Source organism: Vitis vinifera, chromosome 10, assembly GCF_030704535.1.
Source record: "Vitis vinifera cultivar Pinot Noir 40024 chromosome 10, ASM3070453v1".
In the NCBI taxonomy this organism is placed as follows: domain Eukaryota; kingdom Viridiplantae; phylum Streptophyta; class Magnoliopsida; order Vitales; family Vitaceae; genus Vitis; species Vitis vinifera.
Window position 1 is genome coordinate 1791655 of NC_081814.1, and position 19951 is coordinate 1811605.

Here is a 19951-nt window from a genome sequence, read left to right on the forward strand (position 1 = left end):
CGATAAAGGAAGATACCAAAGACTTGTAGGGAGATTAATGTTTTTAGCTCATACAAGACCAGATCTTGCTTATGCACTAAGTGCAGTGAGTCAATACATGTATAATCCTGGAGAACAACATATGAATGCAGTCATGCGTATTTTGAGGTATTTGAAGAATGCTCCTGGGAAGGGAATTTTGTTCGCTAAAAATGTTGATCATCAAAGTATAGAAGTATATACTGCTGATTGGGTCGGTGCAATGGATGAAAGGTGGTCTACATCTGGTTACTTTACCTTTGTAGGTAGTAATCTTGTGACATGGAAAAGTAAGAAGCAGAATGTCGTCGCTCATTCAAGTGCAGAAGCGGAATTTAGTGGTATGGCTTTAGGACTTTGTGAGGCATTATGGCTAAGACTCCTCTTACATGATTTAAGTTACCTATCTAGGCAACCAATCCGATTGTTTTGTGACAATAAAGTCGCATGTGACATTGCACATAATCCAGTACAACATGATCGTACAAAGCATGTCGAGGTGGACAGATTCTTCATTAAGGAGAAGTTAGATGATAAGATTGTAGAATTGCCTAAGATTCGATCAGAAGATTAATTGACTGATATCCTCACCAAAGCTGTCTCAAGACAAGTGTTCTCAAAAATTTTAGACAAATTGGGCATGTGTGACATCTATGCACCAACTTGAGGGGGAGTGTTGAGATATTAGGAATACTTTCCTTGTATCAGTCTTTCCTTGAGGGGGAGTGTTAGAGATATTAGGAATGCTTTCCTTGTATCATTATTTCTTATTCTTAGAATGGTGATTACCCTCTATATATACTTTGTACATGAATGAATAAAAGGAAGAATGAGAAAAAAAAAAAAAAACCTCATTCATCAATTTGAAGATTATCCATTAATTTTTATATTGTTTTAGAATGGAAAAAGGAGAGAGAGATAAGTTGAAAGTTGGTGAGCATATGGTAAAACTAGATATTTAATATTTAATGATTTAAATAATTTTAAATTAATATACTTAAATTGTTTATATAAATTTCAATATTTAATTATTACTTAAATATTAATGTTGTTTGTTAAAACCAGTCTAAACTATTAAATTGATAATTTGACCCTTACAAATATAATTTATGTAAAAATGAAACAATGGAAGAAGGAGACATAGCTTATAAAAATTGCATTATTTTAAAAATATGAAACAACATTTAAGGTCTCTTAAACATAATTCGATTTTAGAATTTCTAAATAATTTTTTTCTATTTTTCTATTTTATAATAAAACTAAGTTTTTATTTATGTTATAAAGTATTTCATAATCTTATTGTTGTAAGTTTCACCATATTATTTTTCTTACATCATCTCAAATTATATACATACTAATTTGAGAAACCTATAATTTTAGCTTTGGTGATTAGTCTAGAATAGATGGATGATAGGAATGACAAGAAATTATTTAATTGGTTGTGTGTAGGCCATGAACATTTATTTTGCATTAGAAATAGTGGCATATTCCTCAATCAAGCATTAGTTTCTTGTCTGTCTTCAAAGAAGCGTCATTGAACTATACAGTGCTTTGATAAAGAGTACAAGATCGTGACCCAACTCTATCCCAAACTTCTTGACCCATTAGAGAGAATTAATATTTGCAATTCATTTGATGCCAAAAATATGAAGACCAAATACTTACCCTAAATTACCATAAATCAAGTAGCATAGGTCTTATTACTTTGTGTCTTATTGCTTTATACATTAGTTTTATTTTTTATATTTTGATCATATTATTTGTATAGGATCTTATTCTTTTGTACATGAATCCCATTATATGTATCTTTATTCAATAGTTTAACCTTTATTATGCACTTTTAATGGTTTGGATTACATGTTTCATAGGTACTATTTTGATAAAATGCTATTATTAATTTTTTTCTAACAAAAAATAATATAATTTGTTTCTTTATTACAACATTAGTATTCACATGTTATCACAAACTATTTATTTTCCATTCATTTCTAAGATATTTTTTTTTTCATAAAACATGTATTAAATTTAATTTAATATTACAACTCTTTGCAAGATCAAAATATAAAAGTTATTTTTTAAAACAATAGAATTTTTTTTTCTGGAAACTATTTTAACAAAGAACTTCCTAAACACTCTTATTTAAATAATAATAATAATAATAATAGTAATACTAATAAGAACAATATTTTTTTTTATCTTGAATATATTAGAAATATCGACAAACTTGCCTTAAGTAAGTTACACACATTTTCTTCTTTTAGGTTATGTTTGGTTCCTAAAAAGTATGAAAGGAAAAAAATGTTAAAGAAAAATGATTTTCTTATATTTGATATATTATAAAAAAAATATTAAAAAAATTAAATATAATTAAAATTAGTTAGAAACTTATAAATTTTTAAAAATATTAAAGCACTAAAATAATTTAAATGAGTTTAACATTTAAAAATAATTTATTGACTTTAAATCTATTTTTTTTCGTTCATATTTTCTTTTCTTATAAACAATGTCACATGAAGTCTTATCCTTCTTAATTATATATGAAAACTAAAGCTAACCGCATGCAGCTAGAGCATCATCCATGCAACTCTTGGAAAAATGACATGACTAATAACTAAATGATTGATCATGAAATCTCCTAATGGATCCCATTTCTCAAGATAGGTAGCTAGCCGTATTATCAAGATAATGTACAATTTTTATTAACACTCCGTTTATTGATGTTGTAAGTTGTTTGAATATTAGGATGAAAATTAATCACTCTCTAGTCAATCTCTTAATGGATCCCACTTCTCAAGATAGATAGCTAGTTGTATTATCAAGATAATGTACAATTTTTATTAGCACTGCATTAATTAGGGTGGAAATTAATCACATTCTCTAGTCAATCTCCTGATGGATCCCACTTCTTAGGATAGGTAGCTAGTCGTATTATCAAGATAATGCACAATTTTTATTAGCAATGTGTTGATTGATGTCGTAAGTTGTTTGAATATTAGGGTAGAAATTAATCACATTCTCTAGTCAATCTCCTAATGAATCCCACTTCTTAGGATAGGTAGTTAGTCGTATTATCAAGGTAATGTACAGTTTTTATTAGCATTGCATTGATTGACATTGTAAGTTGGTTGAATATTAAGGCGGAAATTAATCACATTCTCTAGTCAATCTCCTAATGGATCCCACTTCTTAGGATAGGTAGTTAGTCGTATTACCAAGGTAATGTACAGTTTTTATTAGCATTGCATTGATTGACATTGTAAGTTGTTTGAATATTAAGGCGGAAATTAATCACATTCTCTAGTCAATCTCCTAATGGATCCCACTTCTTAAGATAGGTAGTTAGTCGTATTATCAAGGTAATGTACAGTTTTTATTAGCATTGCATTGATTGACATTGTAAGTTGTTTGAATATTAAGGCGGAAATTAATCACATTCTCTAGTCAATCTCCTAATGGATCCCACTTCTTACGATAGGTAGTTAGTCGTATTATCAAGGTAATGTACAGTTTTTATTAGCATTGCATTGATTGACATTGTAAGTTGTTTGAATATTAAGGCGGAAATTAATCACATTCTCTAGTCAATCTCCTAATGGATCCCACTTCTTAAGATAGGTCGCTAGTTGTATTATCAAGATAATGTACAGTTTTTATTAGCACTACGTTGATTGATGTTATAAGTTGTTTGAATATTAGGATAGAAATTAATTGCATTTGCTAGTCAATCTCCTAATAGATCCTACTTCTCAAGATAGGTAACTAGCCGTATTATAAAGATAATGTACAGTTTTTATTAGCACTGTGTTGATTGACGTTGTAAGTTTGAATATTAGGGTGGAAATTAATCACATTCTCTAATAACACAATGGAGTCAATCAGCTAAGGAAATAATGCCTTCTTCAAACTTTATCTAAATTTAAATAATTTTTTTTAAAAAAAAAATATCAGTTTAGAACAGAACATTGTACTTAATAAATTTAAAAATTGATTACCTTTTATTTTCTGAATAAGTCCAAGAGGAAAAGCTAATTAACATACAACTAATTGATAACTGATTGATTTGCATTTTATTTAAAAAGTATTTTAAGTGAGAATTTGTTTGAGCATATTATTTCAAAACAATTTTTTTACTTTAAAAACAAAACACTTTTTTCCAAAATGCATGGGCTTGTTAGGTTGGTAGTCTCAATAAATAATTTTTCTTAACAAAATAAAAGGCATTTTCAAAAAATGAAGTTGTTTTGGATTTTTTCCTAGGAATAAAATTAAAACAAGAAAACTTTTAAGAAAAAAAAACATTAAACTATAAAAAACAAAGATAATCTTTATTCTCTTGAATTTCTTTTTACTGGACAAGCAAACTTCAAATAGTGTTAAACTTAATCCATTTTGATTTGTTAACAATTTTAGCAATTTATACAAATAATTTAAAACTCAAAAATCAATTCAATTAATATTAGAAATTTATTAACTAAAATTGATTTAAAATTATTTAACTGATTTCTTCTTTGAACATGACTACCTTTTTTTCCACTAAATAAATAGATTTCAAATCCAACAAAATTTTATATGTTGAAATGGTTGAAGAGTTTAGTAATTTTTTAAAATAATTTGTATTTCAAGTTTGGGTTCTTTATCTCTACATATTTTTAAGATTATTCCTAATATTAGAGTTTGATAACTCGAATTTTATTTTGTTCGACTTGAAAAGCTCGTAATAAAACATATGTGATCAAGATTATAGATTTTATTTTATTTTATATTAAAGTTTCATAACTCTAATTTTATTTTGTCTGACTTGAAAAACTTGCAGTGAGATCTATATGGTCAAGATTAGGGATTTTTTTTTTTTTCTTATGTGTGTGTGAATAAGGGGATTTTATTTGTGCGCGTGCGGGTGCGTGTGTGTGGACAAGGGGTGGATAAGGGGATTTTATTTATTCTTTTTATGTGGTCAAGATTTTTGCCGATTTTATTTTTGTGTGGGATAGGGGGATTTTATTTTTTCTTTTTATGTGGTCAAGATTTTTGCCTTTAAAATAATTTTTATTTTTTTTCTATGGCCATCTGTTAGTGTCATTCTTCCACGATTTGGGGGAAAAGGTTTTCTCACTCCTTGTCAAGCATCTTGCTCAGCAAAATGTGGAGAGAAGTTACATGAAATTGATGTCTTCAATCTCTTTCTCTTCCAACTTCGGCCTTATCCATTAATTTTTATATTGTTTTAGAATGAAAAAAAGAGAGAGAGAGAAATATAGGTTGAAAGTTAATGACCATATGGTAAAACAAGATATTAAATGTTTAATGATTTAAATAATTTTAAATTAATATACTTAAACTGTTTATATAAATTTCAATATTTAATTATTACTTAAATATTAATGTTGTTTGTTAAAACCAATTTAAAATTTTGTTAGACTATTAAATTGATATATTATTGTCCCTTACAAAGATAATTTATGTAAAAAAGAAATAATGGAAGAAATATAAATAACTTATGAAAATTGTATTATTTTTAAAATATGAAACAACATTTAAGTTCTTTTAAACATAATTTGATTTTAGAAATTCTAAATATTTTTTTCTATTTTTCTATTTTATAATAGAAATAAGTTTTTATTAATGCTATAAAGAATTTCATAATCTTATTGTTGTAAGTTCCACCACATTATTTTTCTTAAATCATATCAAATTACATACAAACTAATTTGAGTAACCTATAATTTTACCTTTGCTAATTAGTCTAGAATAGATGGAATTAGTCTAGAATAGATGGATGATAGGAATGACAATAAATTATTTAATTGCTCGTGTGGTAGGCATCAACCTTTATTTTGCTTTTGAAATAGTAGCATATCACCCAAACATTCTTAAAATGTATTGATGAAGCATTAATTTCTTGTCTCTCTCCAAAGGTGCATGATTGAACTATACAATGCTTTGATAAAGAGAACAAGATGGTGACCCAACTCTATCATGAACTTCTTGACCCATTAGAAAGAAGTAAAATTTACAACTCATTTGATGCAGAAAAAAATATGAAGATCAAATATATAACAAAAATTACCATAAATCAAGTAGCATCGGTCTTATTACTTTATGTCTTATTGTTTTATATATTAATTTTATTCTTTTATATTTTGATCTACGATCTTATTCTTTTATACATAGATCCCATTATATGTATTTTTATTCAATAGTTTAAACTTTATTATGCACTTTCAATGGTTTGGATTACATGTTTCATAGGTACCTTATAACTATTTTTGTTTTTTTTCAAACAAAAAATAATATAATTTATTTCTTTATTACATCATTAGTATTCTCATGTTATTACAAACTATTTATCTTCTATTCATTTCTAATTGAAAACTATTTTTTTTTTCATAAGACATGTATTAAATTTAATTTAATATTACAACTCTTTACAAAGTCAAAATATAAGAGTTATTTTGGAAAACAATAGATTTTTTTTTTTTTGGAAACTATTTTAAAAAAAGAACTTCCCAAACACTCTTATTTAATAATAATAATAATAATAATAAAAACAATATTTTTTTATCTTAAATATATTAGAAATATTGATAAACTTGCCTTTAAGTAAGTTACACACGTTTTATTCTTAGGTTATGTTTTGTTTTTAGAAAGTATCAAAAGAAAAAAATGTTAAAAAAATAATTTTTTTATATTTGATTTATTATAAAAAAATAAATATAATTAAAATTAGTTAAAAGCTTATAAAATTTTAAATTATTTTTCTTTTATATTATATTAAAATAATATAAATGAAATAGCACCTTGTTATCTGTAAATAAAATTTGCAATCAAGTAGAATAGGAGTGTTGAGTTAAAATTAAAAAAAAAAAAAAACCAAAAATAATATTGGGTGCCTGTGCAAGGCATAGAATTGCCCAATGCTATGGGTCCAACTCCAGTATGGGCCTTGGGTGCCTCTACTCCATACTTTCCATCTTTACCTACCGAAAATAACTGAAAATTAAAGTTCATTTGTTCTAGTTTTTCTCTCTTTTCTATTTATGGCTTTTAAAACATACTATCATTTTAGAACCAATCTTTCTTAATTCTTGAGTTTAATTTTTACTCTTTAACGAAGTACTAAGTGTTTTTAACTTAAAAAATAATTTTGAAAAAAAAAATGGATGTTTAATAGAATTTATAAAATATTTTAGAAATATGAAAAATTATTTATAATGTTAAAAAATCACTTATAATATTTTTTGAAGAAAAACTTAATAAGTGTTTCTCCCAAAAATATTTGAAGAGATAACATTTTCATTTAAAACACTTTAAAAAAAATATTGTCAAAATCACTCTAAATACTATTGATTTTTAATTTCCTTCCCCCCATTGGCTAAAACATCACGGTTTCGCAGCTCCCACTCTTCAAGTTCAATAGTTGAGGAAAATCCTTATCTCAAAATTTTTAGAGAAATTAATAATATATTTTTTAACCATCATTAACCAATTGTTGATATTTTAAAATCTTTTTTACCTACACATTTGAATTGTTAGGTAATAGATCACATCCGATCCATTTGGAGGATGAGATGAGGTGTATTACCCAACAACTTAAATTTGTAAGTAAATAGATTTTAAATAATATATATATATATATTTTTTTTTTTTAAATTGTTAAGATGTTGTATTTTAAATATGGGAAATAACATTTAGGTTGTTTTTTATTCTTGAAAAATATAAGAAATTTTTTTTATATAAAAAATGATTTTCTAGTGTTTGATTGTATTATAAAAAATATAAAAAACAATTAAATATAATTAAGATTAGTTAGAATTTTACATATTTTTAAATTATTTAATCTTTATATTGAAGAATTAAAATAAGTAAAATGAATTAGAAATATCATATAAAAATAATTTATAGATTTTAAAACAAGTAAAATGTCTTTATTTTCCTTTTTTTGTATTTTCTTTCAAATTTTTTGAGAATCAAACATAACTTTAAAATTTATTAGATATAATTCAATTTTAGAATTTTTATATAATTTTTTTATTTTTATAAGAAAAAAAAAATTTCATTAAATTCCAACTCCTTATTTTTCTTAAAACATCTCTAATTGTATGCATACTAGTTTAAGAAGCCTATAATTTCACCCTTACTAATTAGTCTAGAAGTTAAGAATAGATAGTGAGAATCATGGACAAGAAGTTCTTTGGTTGCTTATTGGTAGGCCATGCACGTTTGTTTTGCTTGAAAATGGATTGATGGAGCATTAATTTCTTGTCTCCCTTCAGAGACAAATAGTTATTTGGTAGGCTATGTAATGTTTTCAAAAATGAATTGATTGAACTAGAAAAATTATTAATTGGATTAAATTTATGATTGAGTTGTAATTAAATAATTGATGTCATAAATATATAATTTATATAATATTAAATTAAAAATAATTATAATAAGTGAAAATATATATAGATAATTAAAAATTTAAAAATATTTTATTATTTTATTTTTAATATTACTAATATTAATCATGATAAGGATAATATGCAAAACCTATGTAAATTTTTTATTTCATTAAACAACATAATTATAATATTTAATTATTAAAAAGATGTCATATATAAAAATTGTGAGTGTCTATTAAACCTAGACGGGACAATATTTACAATTAAGATTGTATTGTTGCATGAATGGGTCAAAAGCATCCATTAAGACTACTCCAGCAACCATCACCAACCACATTTTCATAAATCCCGTGGCATCATCATGCTTAAGGGCATCCTCAAATGGTATTAAAGGGACTTTGCAGTGACTGTGGAACCACCCCCACCAAATCCCTCACTTCTAAAGCCTTCTGCTCTGCTCTCACTCTCCAAAGACGGCTTTCATGGAGGATACCAAACGAAAGGATCGCATTGCAGAACTGTACCAAGCTTTGAAGAAAAAAAACAAGTATCTGTCCCAAATCAACCTTGATCAGCCTCTTGAAGACCCATTGCAGACAATTAGCAATATTTACGACAACACATTCCTTCATCTGGCCATTCGCTTCAAACAAAAGGATATGGTAGAAGAGTTACTCATGAAATTGCTGCCTAGAGAAGGAAACCCTCCACTTTGGAATATAAAAAACAAGGAAGGCAACACTATACTCCACGAACTAGCCTGCAGCGATTCTATGAAGAATCTGGCACAGGAGGCGTTGAAGATCTGTAAGGACAAAGATTCGGAGTTGCTAACTGCGCGTAACGAGTTAGGAGAGACGCCTATTTTTTGTGCAGCCCGCCATGGTCAAACTGAAATGTTTCAGTTTCTGGCTGAGGAAATGAATTTAAACAAAAGAAGTGAAGATGAAGTTAAACACCATTTGCAGAGGCGTGATAACACAACAGTTCTTCATATTTCCATCACGACTGAGTGTTTTGGTGAGTTATTCTGCTCTTAATTCATCTCCAAGTCCTGATCCATTTCTATTTCTAACATCTTACTAGGGTGTTCACCGATCGCCTCTCCAGTGTCAAAGACTTCAGTTTTCTAAGGCACTTTTAAAACCCAAGTCGATTTAAGTCGTTAAATCTCTTTTAGGTCCCTTTCAAACGTGAAAAATGGATTTTTATTTAATTAAAATTTTAACAAGTAACTTCGCTTTTGCTATTAAATATAGAAATTACATTTTATCCCAAACGTTAGGTGAAGGATGATTCAAGTTTATGCAAGATATGACAAAATAGGAGGATCCTAGAAAATATGTTTTGAGATTCAAAGATTTGTTTTAACTTATTACTCTGCTTCTCTTTTAAAAAACACGAAAAAAAATTGAAAAGATAATAAAAGAAATTTTTTAATATATTTTTTTAAAAAATATGATCGATATAATAATCTCTCTTACACCATTCTCCAAATGTATTTTTCAACTTTCTCTCTACCTCTATTTATATTAAACTTTAGATATTTCTTATTTTATTTCATTTTCTTCATTATTTTCAAGAAAAAACAATTTTTTTAGATATTTATTATTTTATTTCATTCTTCTTCATGATTTTCAAGATAAATTAAATCAAATGAGAAAAATTTAAATTCCTTTTATTTTTATTTTTTTCTCTTCTCCCACTATATTTTGCAATCCAAACAAAGCTTTAAACAGTGTTTTGCATTCAAAAGGGGTGTCAAAATTTAAAAGATTAGTGAATATTCTAACTAAAGTCTTGTTTGTCCTAGCTTTAACTAAATAAGAAAAAATAGTCTTATTTCTATTATTAGTGTTTGGTTAGCAAAATCACAGTTTACAAATATTTATGTAAAACCCTTTTTTCTAAATAAATATTAACATCCCAAAGCGTTTTCTTTTTTTTTTTGGTTTTTTTTTTTTCCAAAACTTACTATATTGTAACTTTTGCTAGCTTAAGTGTTAATATTCTCATTTAAAGATCATTTTAAATATAGTCAAATATAAACCAAAAGAGCAATTATTATTCAAAAACTCTTTTTAAGTCTATCAATGGTACCCAAAAGTGTACTGGACAACAAAAATCATAATCCACTTAAACTCAGTTTAAAAGAATTTTATTTACTTGGTTAAACTTTAAATGCATGCCATGTGTTTGTCCAAAGGGAGTTTAAGCTTTTAGAACATATCATGTCTACTTTTCAAAGTTCAAAAGATTTTTAATACTAGAAAAAAATTCAATTAAACTTTTTAAGAAACTTGCATTTACACTTCAATCTTTGGATCTTAGAAATAGGGAAAGTATTACAAAAAAAAAAAAATATATATATATATATATATATATATTTAAAAATAAAAAAGTTAATAACAAGTTTAAACTTAATAAACATATTTTAAATATAGGGCCTGTTTGGTTGCTGTTTTTGAAAACTGTTCTGGAAAACAGTTTTTGAGAACAATTTTTAAGAACAGTTTTTGGTGGTTTTTAAAAAAAAATTGTGTTTGGGAACTGAATTTTGAAAAACAGTTTTTGTTCTCAAAAACAAAAAAACATGTTTGGTTGAGTTAATAAAAAAATAATTTAGAACAAATATAACAAAAAATACGTTTGAAAGATGTTTTTTTTTTCTTTTCTAATTAATAAAATATTTTCTTCAAGTAATTTTATATTATAAATTTATAAATAATTTTTAGATATATAGTTCATTTAAATTAAAAAAATTATTTATTTTATTAATTTAAAAATAAAAATATTTTTTTATTTAATTTTTAACTTTATTAAAAATTATAGCATATTTTATTAAGTTGAGATAAAATTGTTCTCATGATTTGTTAATTTTTTTTTTATCTCTTCTAATTCTAAAATTCAAAATGCCAACCCTTTCTTTCTCCACTCACTTCTCTCATCGGGCATCAAGAAGCCCTTTTCTGAAGTTGCCCTCCAGCCGAGAGAATCCCTAAAAGGCCCTATTTTCCTCTGCCACTCTCAATCCTCGCAGGTACTAATCTAATCATGTTATTATTATTATTTTTTTTTTGCAACCCCCGTTTGATTCCCAAGAAAATCCATCCCCCATTCGATTTCCGGGAAAATTCATCCTCGTTTGATTTCCGAGAAAATCCAAGCAAAAACCCTGCAACCCGTTTGATTCCCAAGAAAATCCATCCCCCATTTGATTTCCGGGAAAATTCATCCTCGTTTGATTTCCGAGAAAATCCAAGCAAAAACCCCAAGGAAAACCAAAAAAATGGATTTTCTTTTGCTCCCTGCGTTTTCTGGATCCGTTTTAGGGTCTCTTTGCTATTGTGCCATTGGATTTAAATTTCACGAACCTTGAATCAAAACTGAGAAATGGGAAAAATCAAAAAGAGGCGAGCGACTGTGCTGGAGATGAAAACGGGAAGAAAAAAAAAACACGGGAAACAGATTGTTTTTTTTTGTTTAATTTTGTTCTTTGAACAGTAAAAAAACGGGGAAAACAACATTTTGTTGTTCTCTAAACAGTGTCATTTTGAGAACACGGGGAACAACAAAAACAAAAATGACTCTCTCAACCAAACGAGTTTTTGGTGTTTTTTGTTTTCAAGAACAGAAAACAGTTCTTGAAAACATTAAACAAACAGGCCCATAGTCTCCAAATTTATTGTTTTCTATTGTTCTTTCTAAAAATTTAAAAAAATTATAAATTTCAAATAGTTTTGATTGCATCTATTTAATCAAATAAGATAATTATATACATATTTCCCTTTCAAATACTATTTGGGATACAAAGACTACTAATTTAACATTTTTTTTTTCTGTTTTGTCTTTGCAAAATTAACATGAAATAGGTTTAGCCCACTTCATTGCGAAGAGCTACAAATGTTTAATAGAAGAAATGGATGAAGACTCCATGACTGCTCTTCGGTATATCACATGCAATTCAAGAGCATTTGGAAAGCAAAAAATAGGAAAACGAGAATTCATAGTGGATATCATTGAATCTAAATCAGATCAGAAACAAGGACTTAGAGATGTGATAAGTGCAGCGATAAAGGAACTCATCGACTCCGGTACAGTTTTCACCATCATCTATTATTCATTTACTCATATTTTATTATTATTTGGAAGACAACATTTTTGTAAAAATTGGATGCAGGCAATAGTATAGTTCTTGAATGCTGGATATACTTTTATTTATTCTTTTAAAAAGAAAAAAAATAGTCTAGGGTCAAGTTAATTAGCAATCATATAAAGTGCAATGCATATTTTTGTTTAGTTTACATTGTCTTTTGAAAAGAGCATATAAATATATGTTCTTGATTACATAGAACTACTTGGGGGATTAGCTAAATTGATGATTCAAACAAATATTAATACATATTAATTCAATGATATCAAAAAGTAAGATATGAAAAGTACAAAACGTGGTAGTGAGATTGATAATATATGTGGAAAATCCCTCTAAACTCTTTCATTGAGGTAAACTCATAGATCAAATCCATTATATATAAAGTTTTGATAAATCTTTTACTTAAAACTTGGTTTTGACCACTTAAAAGAAAGTTGTAAAATTTTTATAATTATGGACAAAAAAAGAGAAACATGTATGATTTACATTCAAGTTTGCAAGTCAATCCAACTCGATTGAACCCATTTTAATGGCTTTAATATTTATTCTCAATAAATAAATAAATAGAATAGAACTATGGTGTCAATCTGATATTTAGAACCCGTTTGATAGTAATTATAGGAAACGTTTTTAATATTTTTAATACTTGACATTTTTCATAATTTAAAATGTTAAAAATATTAGAAACACTTTGTATAATCACTCTCAAACGCACTCTTAGTATAATGGAACTAAAGTAAGGAAAATTCAATGTTTGTAATGACTTCCTTATTGTGAAACGGGCCTTTAATGGATGTAACTATTTTTCTTCTCAAATTTTCTTTTCTAAACAAAATAAGGATTTGCTATGATAATATTGTTTAATACAATTTGTTTTTTTTCTTTGTTTATTTTTATCTTTTTGTTTTCATGTCCATTCACCATTGATTATTTAATTACCTCAATTTCTTATAATTGTCAAGTGCCATTTATTTTCTTTTGTTATATATGTTCATTATGTTTTCCCGCCAAATGGTTGCCTAAACATCTCACAAGTGAAATTCCTTTTTAGATTGGAGCCTTGAAGAGGCAGTGAAGAAAAGTGACGAAAGGTGAGTCATGAAAAGTTTTGTTTTTTTTTTTTTTTTTTAAGTACCTTTGCATATTTATTTTGATGCATGGTTGGTGTTTTAAAAGGTTTTGCATAAGAAATTTAAAATATAATTAGATATTTAAAACCTAAGTAACCTAATGTATATACTTTCTATTTTTTGCTTCTATGTAGAAGTAGGATATCTTATAGAAAAAGTACAAGATTTTATCTTATCTTTAAAAATTTTTAAATTTGAGGTAGTAAAATTTTTTGAAAGCTCAATTTTTTTTAACAATTAATTCTTCAATGTAAGTCTTTGAGAGTTTTTATATATTATATAAAACATAGGACTATTTTATAATTTAAAAAAAAAAGGGCTTCCAAATGAACCCTAACATGTCATTTAGATACACTTTTTGTTTTCTATTTTTAAAAAATAGAAAATGATAATAACCCTTACACAAAACGAAAAAAAAAAACAATTAAAAAAAAAAGAGATTTAGTTTAAACAAAATGGCTTTTAAAAATAGTTTAGTTTGTAGATCTTGCTTAAAGAATAGGGCAACACCCAAAGGGGGTGAATGAGTGATTTTTAAAATATAAGGGTTGAGGTTTTAACCCAATTAAACTTGTGAAAAAAATTTAAACCTTTTTAACTCAATTAAACACTAATGGATTAAAGAGTCAATGAAAAATCAATTAAATACAATAGACAAAAAAAATTTAGGTGGAAAACCTTACACAATTTGTTGAGATAATTTTTTTATATACATTATTAAAATTAAAATTAAAATTAAAATTAAAAATGATATATAATTTTTTAAAATAATAATAAAATTAAAAATCAATAATAGTTTTTTTTATCTTTAATATTATCAAATTAATATATAGATGTATTAATATTTTAACATTTTATTAAATAATATATATATCTTAAAATTTATATATTCTATTATTTATTTATACTATTTATATTTTTATTATTATAAAAATTTTGAAACGAAGCTTGTTAAATTTATTATTGTTTATATATGTGCATAAAGTGTCAACATTGTGGTGTCGTCCTTACATGTTGAATTTAAGGTCAATAGTCCAAACCCTCATGCTGTATGAATTTTTTTCAGTCTTCCCTCCCATCATGTGGCAGACCAAGCCATAGCTTTATGTTGCCCATTCGCACGTAACATAATCAAACATGCGTGATGCGGCGGCCCAAGCCCTAGCCCATGTTTACTCAAGTTTTGATGCCCATAAAAAAAAAAGGGAGAATTATGTTTTGGGGTAGATGACCCCCAAATTAACAAAAGGTCCATGTAACTCTTCAAATTGAGCCCAAGACCCAATGAAAGTATGGAAATTGAGTTGAAGGATATCATCCTTTAGTATTTCCAAAAATGCCCTTTATTGATTTTGAGAATAAAAAATTAATATTTTTGAAAAATGCTTTTATTTAATTTAATATTTTTGATTTAATTTAATATTTTTGATTTAATTTAATATTTTTTATTTAATTTAATATTTTTAAAAAATACTTTTATGTAATTTAATATTTTTTAAAATACTTTTATTTAATTTAATATTTTTTTAAAAATAAAATGATTTAATTTAATATTTTTTAAAAATAAATTTATTTAATTTAATATTTAAAAAAATATTTAATTTAATATTTTTTTTAAATACTTTAATTTAATTTAATATTTTTGAAATAAAAATTATTTAATTTAATATTTTTGAAATAAAAATTATTTAATTTAATATTTTTGAAAACTACTTTTATTTATTTTAGTATTTTTGAAAAAAAAATTATTGAAAAAAAAATTATTTAACTTAATTTTATAAAATATTTTATATGTGTTCTTAAAGGGTATATTTGTCCGTTACTATTTTATATCCTTCAACTCAATTTGAAGAGTTATATGGACCTTTTGTTAATTTGGTGGCCCATCTACCCCCAAAAGATAATTCTGCCAAAAAAAAATCCATCAATGAGCCTCAATCGGATGATTTGGTCAAACCAACTGATTTGGTCCAGTTTTCTAAAAATTGGTTTTGATCAAATTTAAATCATTGGTTGTTTCTATATAAAATATAAATAACCCTATGCAATATATATATATAAATTTATTAAACTTATTAATCTAACTTATTGTATAACCATTTATCATCAGATGTTGTTTGGGTAAAAGTGCAAACCTATAGTAGAGAAGTAGGAATAATGGATTCAGAGCTAATATTATTTCTATAAAGTAGAGCCTTTGGGTCCCTATCATGAGATTTATAAGCACTATTTAATAGTAAAAAGTGTAAAAAAAAATTTTATTCGTATATACATTTGAACCACTGTTAGTCATACTTTTCTTTATCGAGAAACCGAAGAAGCCATCCAAGGCTTATATACGTATATAGCTTTTGTTGTTAAAAATCACTTTAAGAAATTTTAAATTTGATATAGTAAAAAAAATTTAATACCTCAATTTTTTATTTTTTATTTTTAATTACTATCCTTTTAGTGTAAGTCCTTAAAAAATCTTGCATTTTATATAAGTGTTATTATTTTTTTTTTATTTTTCAAAATACAAAGTGTGAGTATACCCCAAGAACACCTAATTAGTTATGAAGGAGAAAAGAAAAGAAAAATGGACACACTTGGGCAGCTTCTCATTATTGTAATTGAAAAATATTATCCCTTATTAATAGGTTTTTCAAATTGCTTCACTAACAATACCAATTCTTTCTTGAACATACAAAAACTCTTGATTTAGCATATATTTAGATCATATTGAAGGCTCAAAAGGCTCAATGCCTAGCCCAGGCCTGCCAGTAGGCTAAAACAAAGGCTTCAATTATTCTTTTTTAAGTTTCATAAAAGGAAAATTCTAGGATAGCGAATTATTATTATACTAAATTTTAAATGAGTCACTGATTTAGGATATAGATTTCAGAAAATATTAAAATGTTCTTCAACTTTTATAGTGGATTAAATTGCAAATTTATCATTGAAAGCTATTGTTGTTGGAGTATTCTACTAGCATAATATTAATTACAATGCGTCTACTAATACAGGCATGTAGAATAAACAATTAGACTTCAATTGTTTTCTTCAATGTAATGATAATCCATACCTAAAATGTCACATAATACTAGATTATTTTCTTATGCTATATTTCAATATTTTAGTAAATTGAGTATTCCTATGCTAGCCTGTTTGTATGTTTCATATGATATTAGGTTGTTTACCTGTAAAATCAATATTTATATGATTATGTCAGTAGTTTATTTTTCCATTTATGAAACATGATCCATATAAAAGCACATTTCTATCAAATACTTTTCAATATTATGTTAAACCAATCAGCAATATCTCACATTGTTGTAAATAGAATGCATTGTGAGAAACTCGCCCAGATTTTGGTAAAGGAGGATACTTCATGGCGTGCTAGTGGTGATGACCAAAACACAGTAGAAACGGCCTCTGAATTGTCCCAAAAACAGGAAGGGAAAATCTCTCCAGGAAGTACTTCGACTAGTGAGTATAACAAAAGCGTTGAAAATCCATTATTGTTGGCAACAATATCAAACATCCCAGAGATTGTCAAAGCAATACTCGATTGCCAACCTCAATTGCTTGGGCATACTAATAAGTACTGTGAAGAAAATCCATTATTTTTGGCAACAATATCAAACATTTCAGAGATTGTCAAAGCAATACTCGATCGCCATCCTCAAACCAACAAGAAGAGCCACGAAGATTTATTATTTTTGGCAACAATGTCTAACACTCCACAGATTGTCAGACAGATACTCATTCATCATCCTCAGGCCATTGAGCATACTAATAAGGAGGGAATGAATATATTACATGTGGCAATCCTTTACCGTCATGATCAAATTTTTGATATGGTGGTAGAAGAGTTTGAAGTACTTTCAAGAAGGCTATTATCAGCTACAGATAATGAAGGGAACTCATTACTACATATGGTTGGCAAAAAAAAAAAAAGTGAAGTCCGTGAAAAGATGCAAAACCCTGCACTCCAGCTACGAACAGAGTTTGTGTTATTTAAGGTAAAGTTCTACTTACCCATTAATGATAAATATAAACATAAACATTGTGCACATGCATACACTTGTGTCAAGTCATTAGATTTCAATCTTTCATTGCCGAAAAGAATAAGTTTTAGGTAATGGATGAGAAATATGCATCTAAGTTAGGGAAATGATAAGGTATTTAACGGGTACTATATAAATTCCAAATTTGAGTCATCAATGTCTAACAAAATCTAGATTATCAAATAAAACATATAAAATATGATATTTAGATATAAAAAAAATAAAACTAAGGGACAAAGAAATGAAACCTTAATACAAATAAATAAGACTTTAATTATAAATAAATAAAACATTTAAATATATATATATATAAACAAATAAGATCATTTTTTACCGGGTATCATTTTTTTTTCCATCACTTTTCTATATTGTATGAAAATTAGTTTTTTAGGATTATAGAATGATAGATCAAGTTATCACTACACTCTATTTTTAGATTTACACAAGGCTCAATAAACGCATAGGAAAAATGAACACATTAATGAGATTCAAACTAAGGATCTCTCATAATTTTTCCTTTCATTTTCTTTTTCTTACATTTTCTCACAAATTTTATAAGAATCATCATAATCTAGAAGTTCATGAATAATTGGCTTGAATGCCCTTGTTTTAATTTAAAGTATTTATGTCAAAGGGACAAGATAACCACTAGATTTGGAAAAATAATTTCAAAAAATTGTAAATATAACCACAATGTAACATTTTTATCCTGTGCATTTGTTTCCAAAAGTGTTTGGATATAAGATAGGGATATATAAATTATATTTCCAAAAGTGTTTCAAAAAATTATTATTATTATTATTATTATTATTATTGATGTAGGATATTTTTGTTTAAAAGAAATTATACTTCATGTTTCTAAAATATAAAAATTATTTTTTGGAATATATAATTGTTTATCACTTTTAATGGAATAACCTTTTTAATTTATTCTCTACAAACCGCAAAATAATTGTATTTAAATGTATTACAAGAATTATTTGTGATTGTATGTGCATGCAGAAAGTGAAGAAAGCTTGTCAGGTGCATGTCGCCAAGCCTCTCAACAAAGAGAACAAGACTGCTGAAGAATTATTTGCTACTAGGAATGAGAAACTCCATAAGGAAGCCAAGGAATGGCTAATGCGCACCACTGAGAATTGCACCCTTCTTTCTGTTTTCATAGCCACAGTTGCCTTTGCAGCAGCCTATACCGTACCAGGAGGTCCTGATCAAAATACCGGTATTCCAATCCTTAACTGCAAACCCTTCTTTGTGGTTTTCATTTTAGCTGATTTGATCTCCCTCACTTGGGCTTTGAGATCTGTGGGTATATTTCTCTCCATCCTTCAATCCTCATTCCTATTAGAAGACTTCGAGAAACATCTTTTTAAGAAGCTGATACATGGAATTATATGTTTGACGCTCTCGGTCTTAATGATGGCGGTGGCATTTGGAGCAACAATCATCCTGATAATGGAACATAATTGGAAAAAGGCTGTTTGGCATGTTGTTGCATTCCTTCCTGTGCCCATTTTTTTCCTCTCATATTCACCTCTATTTTCAGCAGTCCTGCGAACTGGCCCAGGAAAATTGTTCAAAAAAGTTTTAAAAGCCATCAAAGCTGTTGCTCTTGTGGCTCTAATAATCCTTCTTGGCGTCATTATTCATATCTGTAGAGCTTGCAGGAAACTGTTCAATTCTGTAGCAAAGGCTTGTGGGTATAAATCCCATCCCAAATCCGATACCCAATCTCCTCAGCAAACTGCAGATCCAGGTGCTGAAGTTTGAAAGGACAAACAGAAACTCTTTTCAGAGCACGTGCATGGATGAATTGTCTTCTCCTTTCCTATATATTTTCAAGTAGTAACAGAGCATGTCTGTGTAAAGTTGATTAGCATATTGAGAACGTAGTATCAGTTGATGACTCATTATGATGCATGTGTGTTTTAAATTTTAATTTTAGAGACCGTTATTATGATTTAACTACATAATTTTATTATTTGTTTTTAGTATTGCTTTCCTTTATCAATTTTATGAGTAGATGAGACTTTTTGGGAGAGTGTGGGGTTTAGTACAAGTGTATAACAAACCCACCTATTCGACTCTTCGCCTATTTTTGAATTGATTTTGATGGGCAACGAGTACACTTAGTCGTTGGAATCAAATTTCGACAACACTTAAAAGATCGCTGTATCATGAGGAAAGTATGTCAATCAACTTTTTGCAGAATTGTTC

The 19951-nt window shown here is 26.9% G+C and overlaps 1 protein-coding gene across 2 annotated transcripts; it reads left to right on the forward strand.

Moving 5' to 3' along the window:
• The first annotated feature begins 8706 nt into the window (after positions 1–8706).
• Positions 8707–19745, forward strand: LOC104878502 (uncharacterized). Of its 2 annotated transcripts, XM_059740205.1 has the most exons (5): positions 8708–9422; positions 12275–12496; positions 13607–13646; positions 17008–17689; positions 18737–19745. In XM_059740205.1, exons 1-5 carry the CDS (start codon positions 8885–8887, stop codon positions 19502–19504), a joined length of 2250 nt encoding a protein of 749 aa, XP_059596188.1. In that variant the 5' UTR covers positions 8708–8884; the 3' UTR covers positions 19505–19745. The 2 variants fall into 2 exon arrangements, with proteins under 2 accessions (XP_059596189.1, XP_059596188.1); XM_059740206.1 differs by lacking the exon at positions 12275–12496 and having other exon boundaries at positions 8707–9422.
• The last annotated feature ends 206 nt before the right edge of the window (positions 19746–19951 follow it).

Coding starts and splice junctions, on each gene's coding strand:
- LOC104878502 (XM_059740205.1), top strand. CDS start 8,885: ATGGAGGATACCAAACGAAAGGATCGCATTGCAGAACTGTACCAAGCT. Junction 9,423..12,274: donor CATCACGACTGAGTGTTTTG/GTGAGTTATTCT, acceptor AACATGAAATAG/GTTTAGCCCACTTCATTGCG. Junction 13,647..17,007: donor GTGAAGAAAAGTGACGAAAG/GTGAGTCATGAA, acceptor TGTTGTAAATAG/AATGCATTGTGAGAAACTCG.